Below are 26054 nucleotides of genomic sequence, written 5' to 3'. Positions count from 1 at the left end.
TTCCATGGTATTAGGATAGTAGTTTAAAATAATAAGCTACATTGTGTTTATATCCTTTTGAAATCTCAGGTTATATAAAAACTAATTTCTAAATGCTTTCCTTCCCAGTTTTATATATGCTGTTTCCTTTTAAAACATTGATAGAGGGGGCTGGAGATATGGCTCAGCGGTTAAGAGCACTAACTGCTTTTCCAGAGGTCCTGAGTTCAATTCCCAGCAACCACGTGGTGGCTCATAACCACCTACAATGAGATATGGTGCCCCCTTCTGGCCCACAGGCAGGATACTGCATAAATAAATAAATCTAAAAAAATATTATAAAATATTTATAAATAAAAAATATTTTTAAAAAAAGTTTTTAAAACATTGATAGAGACATCAGGAATGATCTTGAAGGCAGAAATTACTCCCTGAAGCCTGAGTAACTTCTTGATAGGATATCCTTGACTTAGATGATAAAGGACTGATCAGGGAATGGGGATTTATTTTATGCATAACTCACCAGAGATCTGTTTTTAATAACTGATTTCAGAAGTATATATATTTGAATCGTTGCTCAGGTGAAAAAATTTGAAGCCAGTTTTAATGATTTGCCCAAGATTTCTTGGTGATCTTAGACTTGTTACCTATTTGTATTTTCAGCCTGTATATCATGTTTGTTTAAACTTAGTATAAAGGACTATCTAGTACTGTCTTAATACCTTTAGAGGCAATAGAATAACGGTTAGGTTTTATCACTTTAATAGCCTGACTAATTTGTATATTATTACTTGTATATTTTGTTATCTGAATTTTAAAGCCTGAAGAAAAGCCCTTTAATGTTTTGAATGGCGCTTTTCTCTGAGCCATTTATTTTATCACCTATACTAATCTTCATAACTCATCGTCCGATTAACTTTTTGGAGTACAGAGGGAACAAAAGCTTCCTTTCTGTCAGATGTTTGGGGTTCTGGTATTTTTATCATTTCATTCTTTTGGTCTCTTCCCTCCTGTGCTGTTTGTCTCTGGGGAATATATTTCTTCCAGGTGTAATCTCTGTGTGTTGTGTATTTGTGTATCGTTGTGATTCACCTCCATTATTGACCTCTTCCATCATTCATTTTCAGTTCAATGCAAGTTCTTGGGGATGTTGTCAGGAGACCTCCCATTCATAGGAGAAGGTACAGAGTTCACTAAATTGAACTAACCATGTCATCTCTGAGTGTGTACTAACAAGCATCTCATTCTGGTTACCTGATTGGGCAACATTTTTAAACATATTATTTATTTCTTGTGCAGCCAAATAAAATATAGGTGCTTCTTAATTGCTATGCCCACCTGGTAGGAAATAGTCTCTTTAATCTAAAGTCTTTTTCTAGTTCTAAATTTATAAAATACACACCCGCTTACTGACTCAGATGACTTTGAAATAAGGTCTCACCTGACTTTGTGTGTTTTGTTTGTTTATTTTGTTTTCATGTTGTAGCTAACTAATGGAACTTGGGGAATACTTCCCTCTGTAACCAGAAAAGAAAGAGAATAGCCAGAAATTCATTTGTGGTCACTCACACATAGGTTCTAAAATATTTTCAATACATCTTTGAATAATATGAAGAAGGATTTTTATTAGTTGACCACCTGCTAGTTTCCATCTCATTTTGGACAGTCTTTCAGAAAGCAGTGTGGCATAGGCTGATACCTTTTTTGAATTGCTTAATTGTTATTTATCAAATAAAAAATAAAGCTTACATGTATAAGCCAAGAGCTGATTTCTAACTAAACATAATCAATTGCTTCATGTTTTAAAGACTTTTATTGTGTAGAGCTATTAATGACTTTTCTCCCATTGTTTAAAAAAATCATTTAGAAATCAGAAAAGTGTGGTGCTTTTATTATATTTCTTATATAAAGAGACATTTGCAAAGATACTTTTATCTATTTACAGGACATTTGTGAGAAAGGCAAAAAAATAATCTTCCTACTTTTTTCTCTATCATTTTTATGTGTATCGTCCTTTAATTCCATATTTTAGGGGAAGTTTCAATCTTAAATTCTAACATTTTCATGAACCTAAATAGTTTTGATATCAGCTAGGTTCTGGGGAAGCAAATTATTAAGTACCTTTTTCAGTAGACAATATGTAAAAGTTTTAGAAATGTATTTGTTGCTGTCTCTGAACTAACTGAAGCCTGTGCTAGATTACATGGTGAAGGACAAGTTGCTGCCTGCAGCCCAAGCTGTACACATCAGACTCATGGCCTGAATTTACAGTATGTTCTAAGTGAAAAATATTTTTGTACAAAGAGCATGATTCATAATTTTTTAAAATTTATAAAATTGGGGGGCAGGAGAGATAGCTCAGAGGTTAAGAGCACTGGCTGCTCTTCCAGAGGTTCTGAGTTCAATTCCCAGCAACCACATGGTGGCTCACAACCATCTGTACTGAGATCTGGCGCCCTCCTCTGGCGTGTGGGCATACAACAAGGCAGAATGTTGTATACATAATAAATAAATCTTTAAAAAAAAATTTATAAAATTGAAACATTTCAACAAGAAGAAAGTCGTTCTCAGAACAACAAAAACTGTACCTCCTAAATCTCAAAGCCAAAGAACCTTATGATTTTGGAGGCTCTTGGAAATGCACTTTTATTATGACAGGAGTCAGGGAAGGCTTAGACCAATTGCAGCTTGTCAGATCCTATGAGGCTTGTATGGCTCTTTTCTTGTCCTGTTCTGCTGAGGATGTTGGCGCATGGTTTTAATCCCAGCACTCTGGAGGCAGAAGCAGGTGAATCTCTGAATTCGAGTCCAGGCTGGTCTACAGAGCGAGTTCCAGGACAACAAGGGCTACACAGAGAAACCCTGTCTCGGGGGGGCAAAAAAGAAAGAAATGAAATCATATACTTAGGTATCCTATTGGAAGTTTAATATTAAATTAGTAATCCAAAGAATGGACTTCTGGGCCTTATAAATGTTTGAAAATTACGTTGTATTTCTGTTCACGTAAGTTTGAGTCAGTCTAACCCTTCTTCTCAGATGAGAGATCCCTCAAACTGTATATTTTCTTCTTTTGTGAGCCTTACACTGTTATTTAATCAGATTTGAACATTTGTGTAGCATTTGGAACAGCTGTAGAGGAAACTGTCATGGCATCCCACCATTTTCCTCATGAGTCTTGTCCACCTAGCAGAGTGGTTGGAGATTTTGGAGGCAGAGCCCCCTGAGTGGTTCTGCTGTTGTCCAGGAGCTCTTGGTCCTCTTTGTTGTGTAAGACGAAAGCACTTAGTTATAGCCCCCAGAGCAGTATTTTTAGGCGACAGTACTTATTAATCAAAAATTCTGACCTCGGACCACACCTTGGGGAATATGTCTCCAGTAACTAAACAAATAAAGCATCAAACAAAGATTCTGACCTTTTTGATGTAGTTTGGTCATAAAGTACCTATGTATAATTTGTTTTAACCTTTTCACCCTAGACTTTCCTCCCCTGTTATCTCGCATAGGACAAACAAGAAAACAACTGCTCACATGGATGTTTTTTTAATCTCAGGGGAAATAAATACAAAATTAAAATTTTAAAGACATTTCCATCTTAATACCATAAAACTCTAAGAAAAATAAATCTGCTTACAGTTCAAAACTGTAAGGAAGGTATGGCCTTTATTGGAGCTGCCTCATTTTAAGCAGAAAGGCCTAATGAATGCTTCTAAAGAAGAACTATGTGTTTGCTATTGTATAAGGTGCTGCATGGCTTATCTGGATCCTTACTGGGAACATACGAGGGAAAAATACTGACTTCTCAGTGAGGCCTCTGAGCTGTTTGTAGTGTTTCCGTTCGATTCAGGCCTAGGAACCAGAGTCAAGGGATGTGGGAGCAATGATGAATACAGAGAGACACTTGGCCACAACAGAGGTTTTGAAACACTTAGGGGAATGTCTGCAGAGGAAGCCATGAGTGGGGTGCACTTTTTGCCAAGGGATTAGCCAAAGGAGCTCTTTAGTTTAAATTGAGTAGTTATCCTGTAAAGAGCACACATGACCTTTCCCAAAACCCTGAGTGGACATCAGCTGCACAGTATTAAATTCCTGAGGTTCTTTTTCTAGTCTTTTCCTAAATTCTCATCGTTGCATTCCTATTTTTTTATAAGTGGTTATATAAGTCTATCTCTGTGTCCTTTCTTTTTAAACTGAATAACCCAAACCTGTTTCCCCTTTTCTCCCTCCATTTCTTGTTTCTGCCTTTGATCATCTCCAGTATGAGCTGGTGTCCCTCTGGTGTGCAATACTCGGCTGCCCTGAATGCTGACTTTAATTTCAGAAGGTATAGTATGTCCAGCCACCAAACCAGGAACTGTAAAGTAGGACTTCTGGCCTTGGGCTGTAGCTGGCTTCTCTGTGGCTGGAATGCATATGGGCAGACTATGGTATCTGTGAGCCTAGTGTACTGCTGCCTTCGCTGTGGATGCCACTAACCTGTTTGCAGGAGTGTGGCCCAGGAACAGTGCCTACTGCCCTATCGTTTGTCTCGAGTAGCAATAGCTGCCTGTGTTTCTGCATGAACCTTGTGTCTGTGATGTAAGTCCTTGTCTTTGTTTTCTTCTTTCCAAGTTCCCAGATTCTTAGGAAAACAATGAATCAAAACAACTAATAGGCCCTGGTTTCTATTATATTTTCCAAGTCCTACATTTAAGTTCTTAATTTAGATACCTCGTCATTTTGTATTTGTCTTTGAGTTAAGCAGACAGATTTAATTATTAAAATTTTCAGAATTAAGTTTTGTAGTAAGTGGAGATCAAGTTTTCTCAGGCTTTTCAGATAATTCACGGTGGAAAACTAAATTTCTTCACGTGGCTAAAGTTTCTTCTTATGCCTGGTGTTAAAAGTGGGTTCTACATAGACATTTAGTTTCAGTTCATTATGACTTCTATTGTCAACTGAAATAAGAGCAACAAATTTGTTAATCGTTTACCCACTAGAGACAATAGAGACATATGGGTTCAGTTCTTAAGTAATCTATGAAGAAAAACCCTTTGGGGCTGGAATCTATGAACTTAATTGTAGCAATTAACTGTACAGTTTTCCCAGAACAGAAGTCACTATCTAGCTTCAGTATACATCCAAATACAGTTCCTGTGAGTAACTGAGAACACAGCTACAACTGTACTCTTCTTACAAAGACAGTCCCACTGTAGTTACAGCAGATGTGCGCATTATCCTAGCTAGCGACCCCAGAGAGTAGACAGCTAGCCTTCCTCCTTATCCTCTTACTTTCACAAAATAACCTCCCTTTTAAAATTCCACATCCTGTTTGCTTTTTCAGCATTATTTTTTATGTGCCTTTCTGCAGCTGATGATGCTCACTAAGCCATCATCAGGAACTGGCTGGCTGGGTGTGCACAGTGGTATTGCTTATTAGAGAAACTAATAAGTAGAAGTATACCCAGGAAGTTGTCAACCAAAGTATAATTGAGTGTAAAGTTTTATAATGGCCGCTGTGATGAGCACGCAGCCATCTCACTCACTTCATTCTCAAAGTTCCTTATGACTGTGCTTTGTGACATTTGGCATTAAATGAGTTAGAGTCTGGAGAGATTATTTTGATCACATCAATAAAAACCGATACATATATACAATATGATATAAATTCGTCTATTGATATGTTGAAAACAACTAAGAAAATGATGTCTGGCTCAACATTTAGAGAAGTCGAATGAGGCAGGGAAGTAAACGTGTCTGGGGTTCTTTCTCAGCATCCAGGACCCCTGCGGGGCTGAGTGGTGCTCATCTGCTCTGTGTCCTGTATACATTTTGAACAGGAGACACAGGAATAACACAAGTTAGAGGGATTTTTGTTTCCTCCCATTCTGAAAACTACAAACAATGAATGAACTCTTGTGCTTTGTGTTCAGTTTCAGTCTGGAAGGCTTGACAGGAGGAGCTGGTGTTGGAAATAAACCATCTTCATCTCTAGAAATGAGCTCTGCAAACTCCAGTGAGCTCAGAAACCCTTTCAGTGGCAAGGAACAGAGAGACTCTCTGATGTCACTTTCAGAAGAACATCTGGAGCCAGACCAGAGACAGCATCATAGGATGTTTGATCAGCAGGTAAAGCTAAAATTGGTATATATTGCTAATAGCGGTGGGAGTAGAACATTATCCCCAAATATGATCTCATTGATTTAATGCTTTTTATTAGTTTTAGTATAAAGCTAAAAATGTAATTACTTACCTACTAAATGATATCTTCGAGTCTAGAAATAACATGTTTTTAATCACTAAACATAAATACTTAAATATACGTTAATCAGAACTGGAGAGATGACTCAGTGGTTAAGAATGCTGGTCTTGCAGAGAACTGGCATTTGGTTCCCAGCACTCACATAGAGTGACTCACAGCCGTCCGTAAGTCCAGTTCCAAATATCTAATGCCTTCTGACTTCCAGGGGCACCAGTCAGTACACAAACATACACTCAGAAAAGAACACTCTATACAAAAATAAATAAGTATAAAAATAGCATTTTCAAGTAAAAATACATTAATATCCACAGATGTAAATATTCCATCATAACAAATGTTTTAGGATTGAGAAAGTGTTCAGGGCATGCAGCTTCCTTTGTCTGTGTTGTTCTTTTGCCAGCTCATTGTAAATTGAGTTTTAAAGTGTATTGCATGTCATTATCGCATTTACCAATTTTAAAGTCCATGCCCCAAGTTTATTTACTAGAGAAAACATGTTCTTTGTCTCAGCTATACTGTTCAAGAAATACCTGTTGATTCCCTTCCTTAACTGTAAGAGCTCCAAGCCACTGCAAGTGAGTTGTCTAATGCCACATAACATTTGGCTGAACAGTATGAACTCAAACTTGCTCACTTTGGGCTTATTGTTTCTTTCCATAACTTAAAAGTAGACAGGATTTAAGGAGAATATTTTAATTTTCTTAATACTGTTTGTGTGACCTTTTCTGAGATGGATTATATCCAGAAATTCAACAGATGACCCTGTCTTTTTTAGTACCACTGTTATCTTTCTGATTTAATCTTTCTAGATAAAGTCAACATTTCTAGATAAACATAAGCATTTTTGTGCTGTCCTGTGCTGTGCTGTGCTGTGCTTGCATGGTCTTCCTAGAACCTTCATCTTACCTTTAGTTCCTCTTGAGCACAACCTCAGTGTGGGTGTTGTGCTGCGTGTATCTCTCTGATCTAGACTAGTTGCCTGCAGCCAACTTCCTCTTGAAAGTCTCTGCTGTTCGCTGAGGTCATTTTTCAGGCCTCACAGTTGTATTTGAAACATAGCAACCGTTTGCCTCAAATTCCATGGTTACACATGGAACAAGCGCTAAATAATCAGAAGTCTTTGGCCCAGCTGAGTGAGTGCATGCTGAGTAAGATGTTCAGTGTCTTTCTTAAAGAGGCAGATTTCATCTTGTGAGAGGATTAGAATGAGCTGTCTCAAAAGAAGTGTGAGTCCCTTATCACCAGAAGTAATGATTCCTTCAGGGGTGTTAAAAGGAGTCCCTGCTTTACTTTGGGCTACACAGCTTTTAAAATGCTATGAATTTAAATTGCCAGCTATACTGCCAAGGAAGTTGTTACTACATTGCAGTCACCCTGCATTCATGTAGAATCAGTGAGGAAGTGAAAGAGGTTTAGCTCCTTCCCAAATGCATTGCTGCTTTGCTAATGCTCTTGAAATACTTCTTACTCACATCCCAGCCTCCAGCTCCTGATAATCTGAGTAACATATCCTACTGTGTGTCTGTGAATATGTTCTGATTTTTTTCAGAGGAGCAGTACAGTATATGATCTGTTACTTCCGGTGAAGTTACCGGATTGTGTGCCCAGCAGATACCTACTGATCACTTACTCAGTTTGAAACATTGTTAGATGTTCTGAGGGATGTAAAACCACTGTGAATGACGAATACTCGTCAGTTTCGGGTGGAAAAAGGCAGACTTAGAAAAGCTGAGCAACTGTTAAGCAGTCATAGACTGGATTCCAAGTCTCTTTTCACCAGGTTGGGTCGGTGTAAATTCTGCACGTGTCTAAATATATGAACATGTACTTAGAACCCATTCTTCATTTTTTTTATAGACATGTCACAGGTCTAAACAACAGGGATTTAATTACTGTACATCAGCCATTTCTTCTCCATTGACAAAATCCATCTCATTAATGACAATTAGTCATCCTGGATTGGACAGTGAGTATACTACTTTTTTAAAAATGAATATATCTTAGCCACTTTTCCTATCATTTTTCTTATTTTGGGATCTTGTTAACTTCCAAATTTTGTCTGCTTCTCCTTTTGACTATCTGACTTCATACTCAAACAGAAACAGAAATGCTAATGTAGAGATCAGCTTTCAACTCTTCCTCTGACTAAGAAAAAAATCTCTTTGATACATACATTGTTTCATTATATTGTGGGGTATAAATATTATACCATTGTTTAAAGGGCTTTGAAATAATTTCAGACTTGAAAAATGGGTAAAATGACTCTCCCTGGAAAAATACATAGCAAGAAAAATCCGTGACAAAACTAGTGTAAAGAAGCTGAGAGGTGATGGCACACACCATTAATCCCAGCACCTTGGGAGGTAGAGGCAGACGGATCTCTGAGAAGACAGCCAGGACCACACAGAGAAATCTTGTCTCAAAAAACAAAAACAAAACAAACAAAATTAGTGTAAAGAATTTGTGTGTTCTTCCCTTCTATCCCCAAATGTTAGTCTAATTCTTTCTTTTCCAGAATACTTCCTTTATCATTCCCCTTCAGAGAGTAGGTTTCCTTACCTCTAACTAATTTAATGTTTCTTAAAAACAAAGTCACTCTTTATTATATTAACATAATTATCTGAATCAGGAAGTTAATGCTGACCAAACGAACTAATATAGACACATGATCCATTTTCCTCACCTTTTCCTCTGTCCAGGATCCTACACAAGAACAGATGTTGAAATGAGTATTCATGTCACAGTAGGCTCCTTAAATCTGTAAATACTTCTCAAGTGATCTTGTCTCTGCTAAACTTGTCAGAAGACAATCCAGTCTGAGCACTCTGAAATGTCACACTCAGCAGACAGAACTGACAGATATTTTTACTTAAGCAAGTACAAGAGAATTAAGTCTGAAAGAACGGACAACCAGAATCTACAGACACAGGGCATATGTGATTAAAAATGCTTACATATATACTTTAATTGTACAAATATTTGTCACCAACTTGTTCCTTAAGAAGCCTCCTTTTTATTACTACGATTTATTTATTTTATTTTTGTGTATGGGTGTTTGTGTATCACACGTGTGCTGCACCCACAAAGTCCAGAAAAGGGCATTGAATCCTCTGGAACTGAAGTTACAGACAGTTGTGAGCTGCCATGTGGGTGCTGGGAATCAAACCCAGGTCCTCTGGAAGAACAACCATTGCTCTTAACCACTGAGCCATCTATGTAACTCAAGGAACCTGTTTTAAAATTTATTTTTAAAGAGTGTGATATCATGATACAAAGATTAAGTCTAAAAATGAGTAATAATACATGTTCTTCGCAATAAACAAGGCCAGCTATTCTGGAGACTAAACACAAGATCCTGGTGTCTATGATATTTTTTTTCAGTATCCTCTTAAAATTTAATTCAAAAGAACTGGAGATTAACGTAGCTGTTTTTCATTAATGAAAGGTTCTATCTTATATCTTGGCTGACTAGAGGTTTAATCTTACAAGTTTTCACAGCAGAGTGATGACATGAAAGAGAATTCTTTTGCTCTGTATCATGAACACCTGTACTGAGATCTCAGTACCTACACACAAGCTAGGCATGCTCTCATGCTTTTCTGGGATGCCGACATGCTGTAGGAAGCAAAGGCAAGAGGACCACTGGAACTTGCTGCCTTTCAGCCTAGCTGAGAAACATGAACTCCAGATTCAACGAAACCTTGACTCTATCTTGGCTTCCTGTGTGTACACACCTGAACATAAATACACACACATGCATTTTTTTAAGGGCAGTTGGGCCTGCTGTTCAGCAGCAGAGTTCAGTGCTTGTTGAGAATGCGTGAGGCCCTTCCCCTCTCAAGTTAAGGGATTGCAGGCACACATCTAAGTTTGCAGTCAGAGTTTCCTAAGGCAGTTTAACTCATGTTTTATGTAAGCACATAGGATAGCTGAGTGACTCCTTGTCACAGAAACCCTTTGCCCTCAGTTCAGCTTCAGCTGTTAAGTCGGGATAACATGCTGTGGCTATAATGTGAATTAAAGTCTTAGCATACTTCCTGTTGTATAATGGAGTTGTGTAGTTCACAATGACCCCAAATAGTGCCGAGGTCTTTTTCCCTGACTGTAATTTAAGCAGTTTTAGAAACAAGGACATCGTTCGTCATGTTGGAAAGGAACCCCAAATTATTGGAAATAATATTCCTGGTATCACACAGACAAACAGAGCAAAAGAAACTCAGCAAGAACAGTGACCTTGCCTGGCCAAGCAAACACATGGGGACAAAACAGTTCATTTCACCCAGTTGGTGGGAGCTCAACCTCCTAATCTGATTGGTTGGTGTAGCTTTCATATAGGTACAAGGCATTCTCTCTGATTTGATAGAGAGCCTTAAGATTCCCAAAAGCCTAATAAAGGGAGAATTCACGTATCTGTGTATTTAGTCCATATTTGGGTACCAATTCTTTGTTGTGTAACAAACTATACAATGTGGAAGAAGGATGAACTTAACTGATAGTTTCTTTCTTGGCCATATTTACTACTTAGAGATAGGAGAACAAGTTGACTCTAATAGAAAATAGTAAGTGAAGCAACCAAAATAAACACTCAGTACTCTGGAAGTATCAGACCTCAGAAACTGGAGAAAGTTTAGACCAAAATAAACTAGGAATTGGTATATGGAAATCTAAACTGAGAAGTTAGGGTTTCTTCCCAAAGGCAGTTAGAATCATGTTGATTAGAGCGCTTCAGACCAACCCCAATAGAAATAGTGTTGGGAAGAAAAGTCTTACAGGTCAGTAGAGGGTTTCTGCAGGGTTCACAGTGCAGCTGTTTCAGAATAGTGATCTCAGGAGAGAAGTTGAAGTTCAAAGAAGCCCAAATGAGGTATGCTGTAAGGATCCAATGATGGCACCCAGCTTTGTACCTTGAGAAATTAAGAAGATGTTAGATACCGCATGGCTGGTGAAGGACTAGAGGAAGAGCAAGGCAGCAGGAAAAGACATATTCCAGCTCCCTGTGTAGTGTCCACTCACACACAGGTGGACAAGGAGATGAGTGAGTCTGATCCTGAAAGGAGAGCACTACCATGAAGATTAGAGAGAAAGGAGACCCTAGTGAATTATGTGCATACACTAGGAAGAGGTATACGTGAAGTAGGAAACTTGGGATGAGTGAGAAAGGCAGTAAATACTGGACCCGGAGTAGCATCAGTGTTGGATGTTGTCTATACAGCATAAAGAAGGAAAAGTCAAGCTATGAATTATGACTTTTAAAAATAGTTTACTTCTTGCTTTCAAATCTAGCAAGTACATATATTTAGGTGACTTGTTAAACTGCATTACAATTTTCATTTCATAAGTGATTATATAAATAAAGTACATTGTTAGCCGGGCAGTGGTGGCACACAACTCTAATCCCAGCACTTGGGAGGCAGAGGCAGATAAATCTCTGAGTTCATGGCCAGCCTGGTGTACAGAGCAAATTCCAGGACAGCCGATGCTACACAGAGAAAACCTGTCTCACAAAAACAAGATACATTCTTGCGTGCATGCATACATATATTCATAGATTCGTAGATTGTTAATTTTGAGAACCTTTCCTGAGATCCTAAAGGCTGTCGACATTATCCTGTTCCTACATAGGTTAGGGGTACCTTTTCCTTTGTCCTACCATAACTTTTTCGTCCTCTAATGTCTTTCTGTTAAACTACTTCTCAGCTCAGCAGCAGATGAAGCCAGCAAGGTGGATCTCCTTTTCCGTCAGCGTTTCTCCACTCCTCCTTAAATCTAAAACTCTCTTTTCTTTTGGCTCTTCTTATTCCAGTGATGAGGAGGAGGAGTTGCATAGTAAGTAAGCTAATTTGGTGTCTAGTGGTTGTTCTCCAAAGTCTGGCTAGCTTTTTAATGCTATAAGCTTGCTACTAAAAGAATTAAATCATTTGAGGACTTTTATCTCCTTGTATGCTGTCCTCTTTAAGTCTCTTGAGTTTGCATGACTTTGCAAATCAATTTTGATGAAACCAGATTTCTGTCATCATTATCTATAACTACTAACAGCTATTGTTTCAGTACAGGTGTCTTTCCAGAATATAGGCATGAGGGGTGTATTCTCATCCCGCTTCTACCCTTTATAATACGAGTGCTACTTTTACAAAACTTTCATCTTGACCACTTCAGTTTTAATTTCAATTACCCATTTTTCTCTGTGTCCTGGGACAGATAGCTAAGCTATCTATCAGTGACACCCAAAAGTTTCTCTTCCAGTCTTTTCATATAATTAAAAAACAAAACTATGAGATTAGATCCCATAGGGTAGGAAATGAAAGTTATGTATTTTTCTCGCTTTTTGTTCTTCTCAAACTCTATATCATGCCATATTCCAGTGAGTTACAGGTTTCAAATTATTAAGTTCTTAGTGGCACCTGGCATGAAATACTTTGAGAAATCAGTTTTAGTAAACTTGAAATGCACCTGAGTATCCTTTTATTAGAGGACCTTGACTTCAATTTTGGAGGGCTTCTTGGATATTCTGGGACTTACTTTTTTTTGTGGTAAAACAATTTCTATCATAAAGTAATGAATTGTTGTGTTAGAACTAATATGAGTGCCTAACACTTCCATCCATATAATTGTCCTTCTGCTTGCTGATCTGAAGTAGCAGCCATGTATAAAAATTATTGTGGTCACCACTTTGCATTGTCTTTTAAAGGAAAGTGTCTGTGACATAGAGATATGGTTTAGTTTTAAATGGTAGTCTTATTGGTGTTCGGCATATTTTTCACAATGAAAAGATACTTGGCAAAGAAACAATGAGATATTTACATTTTATCCCTCTTAGGCAGAAAGTTGCAAAAATCCACCTCAACCTTGAGTGTTCAGAAGTTCTCAAATGTCTTGGGTCCAAAGTATTTCTAGTACTATAGCAAATAGCCAGACTATGATAACAACATTATCACTAGGAACTAATTGTACTGGTCCCACTGGAACCTTCAAACTATAGATGCAGAAGAGTGTTTTGAGTCCAGGGTCTAGCATTTCTTAAACTGTTCATTCTGTCCAAAAATACCAGTGAGAGTAATGGAGAGGGAGTAGTCTGACACATTGGGAAGCTCAGGTGAGCAGCTTTAAAATACTAATTAGCACATTGTGGCATCGCAACATAGTACTTGGTGTGCTGTACTTCCCAGATTTATTAATTAGTAAACCATAATAACGTATAAGACCGTCTCTGCTCCATGAAACTCTTATTCTATAGAACACGTTTTGTTGTTCAATGATTGAAGCCCCAAATCCCTGAGTATATAGTGTCTGCATGTTATTTTGTGTCTTAAAATAAAAATGTGATTGAAATGTTATTTATCTGCAATAATATTTAAAGGGTTAGTGACAAGTTTGTTGTCTTCTCTTTATAATTTTGTCATGGAAATGGCCATGTTATTGCATACTTATAAAGTCTCCACACGTCAGGAATTTTAGAGGCACTAATTTGGGTTACACTGATAAATTAATCCATTTTTTTTCAAAGCACATGTAAGAAGTCATAGTAACTGAAATAAATTCTTTTTTAGCAATAAAACCATTGGGAATTCTTAGAAGTGCTACCATAGATTCTCTTGCTACCTAATCACATGTGTATTTAGTTTTCATCTATCAGAAATCAGCCAGTGGTTTATTTTTTTTCTTGGCCAAGTTTTTTGTTGGGTATTTTTCTGCAATAGGAATTTGACTTTTACTTTGCATAGTTCACTAGAGTGGTAATTTAGTGAGTTGCTTAAATGTTACAGTGACGTCCTGGCCTGGCAGTCTGAAAGAACTGAATGTTCATATCATTGAAGACTCCTGGGTGGGAAAAAGCCATTGTTTTAATCCAGGCTCTTGTTTTAAAGCTAACTAAGGTATCTTAGGTTAAAATGTTTATAGTTTCGCAACTAGGTTCTGCAGAATTGGGAACCAGCTCCTTCTTTCCCAGCTGTTGTTACCAGACATGGTAAATGTAATAGGAAAAACCTGTCTTGGTTAGGGTTTCTTTTGCTTTGAAGAGAAAGCGTGACCCCAGCAACTTTTATAAAAGAAAATATTTTATTGGGTGACCCAGCAACTCTTATAAAAGAAAATATTTTATTGGGTGACTTGCAGTTTCAGCGATTTGCTTCATTGTCATCACACTGGGACATGGCAGCCTATAGACAGACATGGTGCTGGGCAAGGAGCCGACAGTCCTACATTTGATCCACAGGCAACAGGAAGTGAACTGACCTAGGCCTAGCTTGAGCATAGGAGACCTTAAAACCCACCCACACAGTGACACACTTCCTCCAATAAGGCCAGACTTACTTCAACAAGGCCACACCTCCTAATAGTGCCACTCCCTGTAAGCTTTTGGGGGCCAATTACATTCAAAGTACCACATTCTACTCCCTGGCCCCCACAAGCTTGTAACCATATCATAATACAAAATGTAGTTAATCCAGCTTCAAAAGTCCCCATAGTCTATAACAGTCTCAACAATGTTTTAAAGACCAAAGTTCAGAGTCTCTTCTGAGAGGCATGGCAATCACACACTTCCAACATGTAATGGCACAGGACATGCATTACCATTCCAAAATGGAGGGAAGGGGGCATAGCGAGGAAAAACTGTACCAAAGCAAGACCAAAAACCAAAGACTCCAAACTTTGCTTCTCCATGTTTAGTGTCAAAATGCTCTTTAGATCTCCAACTCCTTCCAGTTTTGTTGACTACAACACACTTACTTCTCTTGAACTGGTTCTGTGCTAGGAGCTTTCCTTAACAGGTATCCCAGGACTCTGGCATCTTGGAGGCTCCAAGGCAATCCAGACTCCTCCTTTACAGCTTCACATAGTGGCCTCTCTGTGCCTCCATTCAAGGACACCTCAGACAAATGCCTGGCCTCAGTGGCTTTCCTTAGTCGTGGAGGAAGATTCCATAACCCCTTTCTTCTGTATTTGACACTAAAGCCAAAACCAAAGAGCCAAAGCTGCCAAGTTCTGCTGCTTGATGGGGCTAGAACATCTTGATGGGGCTATAAATACATCTTTACCAGCTTTCTGTTTATCTCCTTGAACACAGGACTTAGTTACATTCCACTTCCTGTTGCTCTATTTTCTCCTCAAATTGTACATTTTTATTTTTCCTTTCTCAGCTTAAGCCTTTTCATTATAAATCTTCATAAGCGTGAACACTAGTAACCAAACGACAGAGTCTACACTAGGCTGTTTTAAGATTTCCTCTGCCAGTGGAATTAATCCAAATCTCTTCACTTTAGCCTCAGACAGACTCTTCAGACAAGGTCAAAAAACAACCACATTCTTTCCCAAAATATCACAAGAATAATCTGTATGTCACATATTAATATTCTTCTCCTCTAAAACCTTTTGATCTGGCCACCTACAGTTCAGCAAATCACGTTCAGCACCACTGTCTTTCATGTTTTTCCTAGGATGGCTGATTAGGCAGCACTTAAAGCCTTCAACTGCTTTTCTAACCCACAGTTCTAAGATCCCTATCCCTTCAAACAGAAAGATGGTCGGGCCTATCAGAGCAATACCCCAGTCCCTGGTACCAGTCTTTCTCTTAGTTAGGTTTTTTATTGCTGTGAAGAGACACCATGACCATGGCAACTTATGAAGAAAAATATTTGAGTGGTGATTTAGTTCCTTTATCATCACAACAGGACATGGCGGTGTATAGGCAGACATGGTGCTGGAAAAAGATTTAAGGGTCTTACATCTTGATCCACAGGCAACTGGAAGTGAACTAAACTAGGCCTAACTTGAGCATAGGGGACCTCTCAAATCCACAGTGACACATAGTTCAACATGGCCACACCTCCTAATATTGCCATATCCTGTAGCCTTTTGGGGGCCAATTACATTCAAACTACCATGAACCCCAAGTCGTCACATTCAGAAAAACAGAAGTTTGAAGATTCCTTTAATGTTTCATTTAGTTTATTCCTACCAGTTGAGTATTTAAGTTACGCACTTAATATAAGAACAATTACAGTAACAACTATAATTTTGTATTTAACATGTAAGTCAGATTTGTGGTTAAAAGAGTTTAATATGCCCCTAATGTCATTGTGGAGCATCTTCAAATCTCTCAGATTCAAATTTTACTTATAATAACCTCAGAGGCTCTGAAACTGACCTTGAAGAAGAAAGTGTGTGTTTTCTCCACATGATCACGGTAGTTAGGTATCAGCTATGGCACTAAAAATTAAAAGCCATTTACATTTGGTTTAGGCTTTCCTCTCTTCTAAATTCCCGATAATTAGTTCAAATCATTCTTGTTTCACTATTATTTATTATCCCTTTACCTACTTATCCATATTAATATGTTTTATAGAGAAATAATTCTACTGTTCCCTTTTTCTATTTACTGCCCTGCTACCTCATTTAGCAGTAATTTTAGTAGCCCTGTTCCATTTCCATTGAGGGAGGAGAAGGAAGAATGTATCTGCCCCATTCATTTTATCACTGACAACTTGAAAGACCTGACACTCTGGTACCCTTCGTTTCACAGTTGAGGGCCTGATCTGGAGAAGTCTTTCCTGCACTAGAGGTGGTGCCAGGGCTTTTTGAGCCAGCACTTTGCTCCATTTCCAGGAATCCTCAGGAAAATACCAGACGATATTAGATTATTCCGATGGACATAAATACAGACAGGATCGGGTGTAAAAGCTGTAACATTAACTTTCTTCTTTCATATTCTTTCATAGCATCTCAGAAAGATGGTCTGTGGGAACTGACCTTTCATTTAAAACAGAAACTGAATTGCTTCACCTGTATTTAAGCATAAACACTAATATTTTCAGTTACTCAGATTCTGGATTAAATTGCTCTCTTGATGAGAAATTCACTCCCTTGCCTCCTACTTACATATTTTCTCCTCCTCCTGAACTTCTTAAGGAAGAGGCACACCATGCACTGACTTTCAAAGACTTTGTAGAAAAGTCTGTGAATTCTTAGGTAGTTTTACCTGTCATCAGGACAAGATCCTCGTGTACTAACTTTGCCTCTACTGTTTTTATTTCCTAGATTCACGGTCTTTCCACAGTACCAGTGCTAACCTGACAGAGAGGTATGATGCGCTTACTCTTTTACTCCTTTTCCCAAAATGAAGTGACAACACGTAATTAAATAACCTGAGTTCTTTCTGGCTTCCTTGAATGGCAGTTATGCAGTTCTGTTATCTTCTTAGCCATTATAGCCTTTCAAGCTGGAGGCTGGTGGTGTAGTTCTTTGGGCATGCTTAGTGTGCCTGAGGCTCTGGTTTCTGTCCCCATTCCAAAACAGAAAAGCTGGGTGTGCTATATACCTCCGTCCATGTAAAATTGAGGTTTTATTTTCTCTCCTCTCCCATATCTTTCTTTCCTAATACTGGGGAACAACCTGGGAATTTGTGCATGCTAGGTAAGTGTTCTATCGTTGACTTTCATCCCAACTTGAATTGATTCTTTACTTGACAACATGCACAAAATCCCTGTTAACTTGTCATTTTTGCTTCCATTTGTGTTTTTGAAATTAAACATGATTAATTATGAAGACATACATACTTCATAAATTTCATGCAGATTTCTTCAACAAGTAAATCGGCAAATTTGGATCTCTAGGAATCTCTGGAATGAATCTGTCTACTTTCTGCCTGAAATATGTTTATTCTTCTCCCCAAAAGTTGTACATAGCTGCCTGGGCCAGTCCACAGTTTACTGATAGGCCTAAAGACCAGAAGAGGTGTGTATCCTCTGCTGTTAATGGGCTCATCCTTCACCTAAGGTTCTGTTTTGCCAGCTTTCTCAGCACACACTCTGCATCCCATTGTGTTCACGGATGTCCTTTCAAGCAAAGAAGTTGGTATACCCGATGCTATTTTATGTTCACTTCCAGACTTGCTTTTATAGTACACGAGACCATTCAGTAGCCTTTGCCTGCTTCTTACTCACCCCAGCATTTAACTTTTATAGTCCCAAAAAACGTCATCTTTTTGTTTTCATTCAGTATAACAGAAGAAAATTATAATTTCCTGCCACCGAGCCCCTCAAAAAAGGATTTTGAAGGGAAGAGTGGAACAAAAGTTAGTCGCACCTTCAGCTACATCAAGAATAAAATGTCCAGCAGCAAGAAGAGCAAAGTAAGTATGTCTGGGCGTTTTCTGTGTGGCCATGTCAGTCAGTCACCATGGCACATACACAGCAGGTGTAGATAGGAGTCATTGCAGAGGGGCTTTGAAACAAGCTCGTGTCTGAAGAAAAGTAGCAGTAATGCAAGCAGTAGCTAGAAATGCAGCCACTCCTTTCCTGCATGCCAAAAGTTGTCCATCCACCACTTACTGAGGGGTACATGTTTAATGTGGGGAAGCAATTCAACTCCAGTTCTCTGGCCTTTCGTCCCACACAGTGAACTTTAATCAGAGATGATTAAATCAAGGTTAAAATTCAATGGAAGAACTTTATGCTAAGATTATAGGACTGAAATGTACATAATAGATGTAGAGGAAAGAACATTATGCTTCAGGAAATTACCAGAACTTTTAAGACTTACTTGGATCTCTTTGTCCTTAGGAAGATTTGTGGTGTATCCTCCTTAATGCCTAAGAGGTAACATCTAGACACTTAAACCTGAGCTGGAGAGATGGTGCAGCAGTTCAGAGCACTGACAGCTCTTCCAGACAGCCAGTACTCAGTTCCCAACACCTATGCGATGGCTCACAGTGACATTTAAACTCAATTTCAAAAATCCAATTGTAGTTGTTTGTGCATTACAGGATTCTATAAAATATAAAAATTAAGAAATAAATCTATGATAATACCACATATATTCTCAATATTTTGATTTATTATTTTAGTACTTTTGTGATATATACATTTTTTTTATTTAGTTTTTTGTTTCTTTGAGACAGGGTTTCATTATGTAGCCCAGACTATCCTGGAACTTAGTCTGTAGACCAGGCTGGCATCAAACTCCCAGAGACCCACCTGCTTCTGCCTCCAGATTGCTGGTATTAAAGCCATGAGCCATCATCACCACCAGGCTATGATATGCCTTAAAAAGAAAGACCTTAACTCTTTTATACTGATTCCCGATTCTAAACCAAAACTATTTTCATTTCAAACGAGTGAGGGGAAACACTACCCACCACTTCCCCTGCACTCTGTTTCCATACCTTTAACCATCTGTCTGCATACACAAAGAAATACGCTTACAGAGGTATAATTGGTTAAGACCTCTTGAAGTGAATCACCGAAACATATCTTTGTACATTGTGTATCTAAATATATTCACATAAGTACACATGTGCATGCATATATTCTGAACTCAACAGCATTCTTGTAAAAATGGACCCTCTTAATAGCAACTACACACTTTATTCCATACCCAGAAGTTGGCTAACACAAAACAATGGTATTTGTGGGGGGTTTTGTTTTTGTTTTTGGTCTTACTGTTCTTTTTGTTTTGTTTTGTTTTGATTTTCGTTTTTGTGTTTTTTTGCAGGATTTCTTGAGGTTTGGGATTTTTGAGTTTTTTGGGTTTTTTTTTTTTCTTAAGAGAAAGAAAAGAATATACAGTTGGAGAGGTAGGGAAGTGGGAGAGATCTAGGAGGAATTGCGGAAAGAGGAAAATGTGATCAAAATATATTTTTTTCTATTAAAAAATGTTCCCATTTTTCTCCAAACCTTCAGGCACTCGGGAGCTGATAGAAATATGGTCAATAAATGTTACTAGAGGTCTAACTTTCTGTAACTGTAACAAGTTACTTGGTAAAATCAGCTAAGGAGGAAAGGCTCACCTTGATTTCAGAGGGGTTAGCCTGTGTTCACCTTGTGCTGTTGCTTTGACCTGGGATAGTGAGTACCCCATAGTCAGACCATCTGCTAGAGAGGAAGCAGAAAGAGACTGCGGGTCTGGGGCTCTATAATCCCCTGCAAAGGCACACATAGAAATTCTTCCCAGTAGGCCCTTACCTCCTGTGTGTTCCACCATCTGTACACAGGGGGATAGTGTAGGGAACAAGTACAAGGACCTTTGGGGTACATTTACTATCTGAGCCATGACACCAGGTTTTGAAAATAAACTCTTTTTTACCATGTGCAAGGGTCTGGTCATTATTCTTAGGGATTTTTTTCCACAAAACTTGTATACCAAAATCTGCTTTTTCACCGTTTTTCTTACCAAGTGCAAAATGAAGATAGAGTATAGTAAATAAATATTTTCTAGCCTAATTATGTGTTTAAATATTGGCTTAATTCTAAGACTTGTGTTAGAACTAAATATATATATACTATGTATATAATATAAAAATAAATTGCATATGTTTATGAAATATGTATATATGTACATATATATGTGAAGTCAGGAGAATTGGATAAATCACAGTATTCCGCATGCTGGCAACAACAGAACTTACATGTTTTGTTTATCTTGCTTGCTTGGTCAGTAGTTGCTATCAACAAAAGAAAATTCTATTGGGAAAGCCAATATGAACCGGCCACATATTGTTGAATGGCTTCTCTGCTTAGTGGTCTGTAATGTTCAGTCTTTACCTTGAAAATGTTATGGTCTGGTTTGGATGAATTCAAAATGTTTCCATTGTTTTTGTTTTGCTTTTAAACTATGGAATCTTATCCAAACACATTGTAAGACCAGCACGTCAGTGGAGATTCTCTTTACTCCACCTCCCCATTGTCATGGCTTTTGAATCCACATGGTGGATATGATGCTGAGATTGCTGAGGCTAGTCGTGCATGCCTTTAATCCCAGCACTTGGGAGGCAGAGGCAGGTGGAGCTCTGTGAGTTCAAGGCCTGCCTGGTCTACAGAGCTAGTTCCAGGACAGGCTCCAAAGCTACAGAGAAACCCTGTCTCAAAAAACAAAAACCAAACCAAAACAAAACAAACAAACAAAAAATTGTTGAGGGTAATGCAGACAGCAGAGAAGATAATGTGGGTCCAGACTCAGAAACTGGAACTTGACCTTTAAAACAGAATCTCACCCCAACTTCCGTACTCTACAAACTCGAATAAAATGTCTCAGCTGGTAAGGCTAGATAATACTCAGGGAAGCTGTGTGTGATCCCACTTTCCACACATGGTGCCTGTCATTGTGTGCTTATTCTTTGGTCAAATCTATCTCTAAGTGGTTTCTTTTTTCCTTTGTCTTTAATATTTTTTTAACCTCAGATTACTAGCATTAGGTAAGAGGGAGGTAATAAGGTGGGACAGGAAAAGAAGGCCATCTCTGTTAGAGTCAGTCTGTCATCACTGTTAAAGAACCAGTTGACCTCTTGCCTCTGCTCCTCTCCTTAAGCAAAATGACCAACACTCTTTTGCAATTGACATGGTTCCTCTTTCAAACTTGACTTCAAGATTTGATCTTTGGGGACTGTACTGTCTCCAGCAATGAAGACTCCAAAAACTGCAAATTCATAGCTCCTTAGACTGTAATAGAGTTAGTTCCCTTTACGGGTATTTACAAGTGCCACAGTGGCCAGACGTACTAACCTGTCATCTTTCTAGCGAGAGCTTGTAGGCTAACTTAAATAAGACTGTTACACCAGCTGCTGAAGAACACTGTCACTTTGTCAATATGGGCAGAGATAATGAAAAGAAGCAGTCACGTGTCCACTCTGATGCAGATAGTGAGTATCAGTCTACTGTTTTCCTATTGGATCCTTCCCATGTTGTTAAAAAAAAAAAAAAGGAAGTGATACCGTAGATATTAATACTAATTTTTTTTATAATTGATGAGCTTTCACTTCTTTTTAACCTGTTTGGGGTTAGTTGTTTTTCTTTTTCTTCTCCGTGCTAGCAGTTGAATACAGGGCCCTGCACATTTTTAATATGTGTTAAAATAACATTTGTTAATATGTGTTAATCTTTCTTATGTATTCGTCTACTAATATAAATATACCTACTTTTAAAGAAAAAAACTTAAGCACTTGATATCATATTAAAATAATACATACAAGTTGTATATGAGTATAGTTAGGAAAATTTCTGTCTGTGACCTTGGTATATGTATCTGAGAATACAGTTATAAACTTGGGTTTGTTATCCCACATGTCATGCTGTGACTGCCAACAGTCTTCTTCCTCTTTTTTTTTTTGTTATTTATTTCTCCCATGAATGTATTGGGAGCCCACACTGCTTGCAAGTAAGCGGCAGAAGGCCAGGTCTATGCAGGCCCCGGGCTGGCTGCTCAGTATACACATTATTGGCCTGCTGATTTGGGAGGCTGCCTTGAGGAGCTGTGTGTGGGTTGAGCTCTGTTGGGCCTAGGCACCCCCTCCTTTCCTGGGACCCAAGGGACAGTCTGCCAACAGTCTTCAGACACTCAGAGTAGCCAAAGTTAGCTCTTAGACAATGAGTGGTTCACATTTCTAGATAATGTGTTGCCCAATAATGCCAGGTTTTTATGTGTATAGTTTTTATTATATAATGGATTTAGTTACCAGTCCTGCATATGTATCTTTGACAGTCATTAGTAATTTGCAGAACTTGCCAAATATATACACTGAGTGCTTTTTAGAAAGCTGGAAGACCTAAACAGGAAGCACAAGAGGAAGATGGGCAGTTTCTCCTTTTGTCATTCTGGCTTTGAGCAGTAGTGCTGAATTGTGTTTATTGTACGTATGTTCAAGTCCTTGCATACATAGTGCTCACCTTCATAAGGAGAGTGGTGCTCAAGCCACTGATTGTCTCTTTCTATTAAGCCCTGGTTTTTACAAGGACAACTAGAAGGCGTTGGAAATATTTTAGACAAATTCCTAGGATGACTCACATTTTTTCTGAGTGAAAAGGATTAACTTCCTCCCCAGCTGATATACTAGTTAACTTTATAGTGAGATGTTGAACCCCAGTTCCTAGTTTCTGTGCCTTATATATGAAAGAACTGTACCTGTCATCCTTTCCAAGGTACAGAATGCCTAACCACATTCGCTTTTCATGGTTGTCCAGAGTACCCTACTAAAAGGAGAGGTTTAGGAAAATGACGGCTGATTTTCTTTTATAGCAGCCTAGTTTCATTGTGATAAATTGCTTCTATTTTTAAATATCATTAGATTCTTTTTCCAGTGCAATTAAAGCATGTTAGCAATGATTAAATAAAGATACATTAAACTTAAGAAAAATAACCAGTCACTCATTTTACCATGGACAACTTTGCTAAAATATTTTCATGTAAAACTTTGCTTTTTTTATTAGGAGTTTGCTAGATAAGTATGGCCTCTAACCTTGCCAGGCTTCTCCTTACTACGGTATAAGTGCTGTCCTCACATGTATTTGAGAGTTACTTCATTTGTCTTTCATTTCCTATGTTCTTTAGGGTAGTTAGCTTTACCAGCAGCATTCAAATAGTTAAGACTGTCTCAAGGAAGCAAGCAGCCTCAACCCTCCCCTTCTGTGCTTTCTCAACCAATTTCTGGCTTCCTCTTATGGTTTTGCTAGTGGCAGCTCTGAGCTACTGAGCTGTTTGCCCTGCCGGCATGAGCACCTCCTTCTGTGAAAGAACATTTCCTGGCATGGGGGTCAAACATGTCGGTAAAATGGGGTCGGCTTCCCGAAGTTCCTCTCATAACAGTGCGATTCACAGGACTAAAACATGGGCAGGTAAGAGCCCAAATTCTTCAAAGCACTGAATTATAACAGGAGGAGATGGCAATGTAGTTTGTTGTTTTGTTTTTGTCCGTGGAGGAACTAGTCTGGATTGCTGTAAAGCATGAGAAAATGGATTATTCAAATCTGAAGAACATTGCACTTCAGATAATAACGTAGCTGCCATAGAAAGTTGTGTTGTTTGATTATTTTTTTAACTATTCAAGTATGCTGTTAACCTTCAGGCAAAAAGAAAAAGAGTTCGATGGTTTTAAAGTTAACAATTCATGCATAGAGAATCTGCAGCAAAAAAAAAAATTAGTTAAAGGGTTATTTGGATATGCTCAAGGTTGGTAATTCGTGTTCTACGCACTTTAGCAGTGGCTAATTTTTGTTCAGAAGAGTTTCCTGTTTTGTAAAGTGGTTTCCCCCCATCCTTTCTGTTTTTTATAGTTTTAAAATGCAGCAGTTTGACTTTTGGGTTTTGTTATGTGTGTTCTATTAAGGGAGAATTTTACATGAGTCATGGAGTTTACAGATAACCCATTTCATACATCAGGTGGGTTCTGAACTTTAGAAAATGAGAAAATTTGAATTCCTGTTTGGTACTGATCATTGCTTTATGAGCCTTTGTGACTCAAGGTACCTCGCCAACCCTTTACAGTAATTGTGATGGATGAGAGCTAAGCCTTCGTCATCTAGAACTGTATCAACTCCAGATAGACAGTTGTTGCTCTGTGCTCTGAAATATATTATTAGACACCTCTAAGCCTTAGTCTCCTCAGATAGAAAATGGAGATTATTAGAAGTGTAATTCATTGCCCTGTCCCAAGAAAATACATATAAATTTCTTATTTCAGTGCCTGGCACAAAGTAACTATTCATCATTTTAATTATCATTTATTACCCTCTTTTGTAAAATGGGAAGCATGATGTCCATCTGCCAAATGAATCTATTTAGATAATCTGTACAGGTGCATTGACATAGTGTGTTTAGTGGCCAGCATGGTCAGTCACTTTGAGAAGCTCAGGGGGTTTTTTTTAGATTATAGTCATAGTATAAAACAGTAGGTAAAGCTCACTTCTGTGATTGGAGGTCTTCACCGTCTAGTTGGTTTTAAGGGAGTTACTGCATTCATATCATCATCATTATTAGCCAGTTGAGCACCTAGTATAGTGCCTAGCCCTGTAGTAAACACAAGGTTAATGTCAGTTACCTACCACTGAGGGGCAACCACAGTGCCTTACAGTGGAAATCAAAGACAGCAGGTCTCAGGGAGCCTTGCTCTTCCATCCATAGACAAGAGCCTGCTTTTCCTGTCTTACTGGGCTTTGGGGCAAGCAGCTAAGCCTTGGGGAACCCCTGTCCTCAGAGGAAATGAGTGCTGGAGTGATCATCTGGAGAAGACAAGGTGGTTGGGGAAGGTTACTGACAACACTTATTCTTTTCTGTACCTCGTATTTTCCATACTTTCTGCCCGTGTCCTTACCACTGCTCCTGGTTTTGTCTCCTCCTGCCTAAAATCAAAACCCCTTTTCTTTACTACAAAAGATTGCACTTTTGTGTTGAGTCAGAAAAATAATAAGCTGATGACACTCATTTTCAGTAAGATATGAATAATTGTTGTAATGCATTAAATGTTACTTTGATATGTGCTAGGCTTTAACAAAAACAGAACTATAGAGTGGGCACCTATCCCATTTTGCAAATAAGATGACTTCAGACTCGAGAGATAATTTGCCTACGGTCTCACCACTAGTAGAACTTAAAACCAACTTCATGCTTGACCTTTGTGCAGTTTTCTGCCCTCTTTGCCACCACTGAACTCTGAACCAAAATTGGTAATAGATAGATAGATAGATAGATAGATAGATATATGTAAGGTTATCAAATAGTTCTGATTAGAGTAAGGAAGAAAATGTCATGGAGTTCCATTTTTCAGGGACATACATGTTGTGTGTAAAAGAGGAGCCTCACAGAACTTCTTAGACTTCATGACATTGTTTCTGTCCCTCATGCTGATCCTAGAATTGCCATCATCCTCCTTCTCCCTTTCTAGACTGATCTAAATTCAGTGTTTCCTGTGTGGTCTAGGCCACCATACCTTACTGAGAAAGCCTTTCTGCTCTGGACTCTGCCCAGTGTCTGTTAGTATAAATAGCCCCTGATGACTCAGAACTCCTAAATTTTTCTAGTGGGAGCTTGTAGGATTGAAAATCAATACAATGTTGCCCAGAACATTGTTCCT

General features: G+C 38.4%; 1 protein-coding gene across 7 annotated transcripts in view; it reads left to right on the top strand.

The window, feature by feature from the left end:
• The window catches only part of Akap13 (A-kinase anchoring protein 13), a 262036-nt gene that overhangs the window by 185834 nt on the left and 50148 nt on the right, over positions 1-26054 (top strand). For 4 of the 7 annotated variants that reach the window (XM_041654825.1, XM_041654805.1, XM_041654814.1 and 1 more), the window contains exons 12-17: positions 1107-1160; positions 4235-4300; positions 5889-6084; positions 8075-8183; positions 17255-17297; positions 18215-18347. In XM_041654825.1, the coding sequence (XP_041510759.1) occupies positions 1107-1160; positions 4235-4300; positions 5889-6084; positions 8075-8183; positions 17255-17297; positions 18215-18347 (601 nt within the window). The remainder of the gene's footprint in view (positions 1-1106; positions 1161-4234; positions 4301-5888; positions 6085-8074; positions 8184-17254; positions 17298-18214; positions 18348-26054) is intronic. The other 3 variants (XM_041654836.1, XM_041654846.1, XM_041654856.1) reach the window with 3 other exon arrangements.

This window comes from Microtus oregoni, unplaced genomic scaffold, assembly GCF_018167655.1.
Source record: "Microtus oregoni isolate MIOR12 unplaced genomic scaffold, Mior012 000000F_ref0000247, whole genome shotgun sequence".
NCBI classification, from domain to species: domain Eukaryota; kingdom Metazoa; phylum Chordata; class Mammalia; order Rodentia; family Cricetidae; genus Microtus; species Microtus oregoni.
This window is presented reverse-complemented; position numbering and strand designations above follow the sequence as displayed.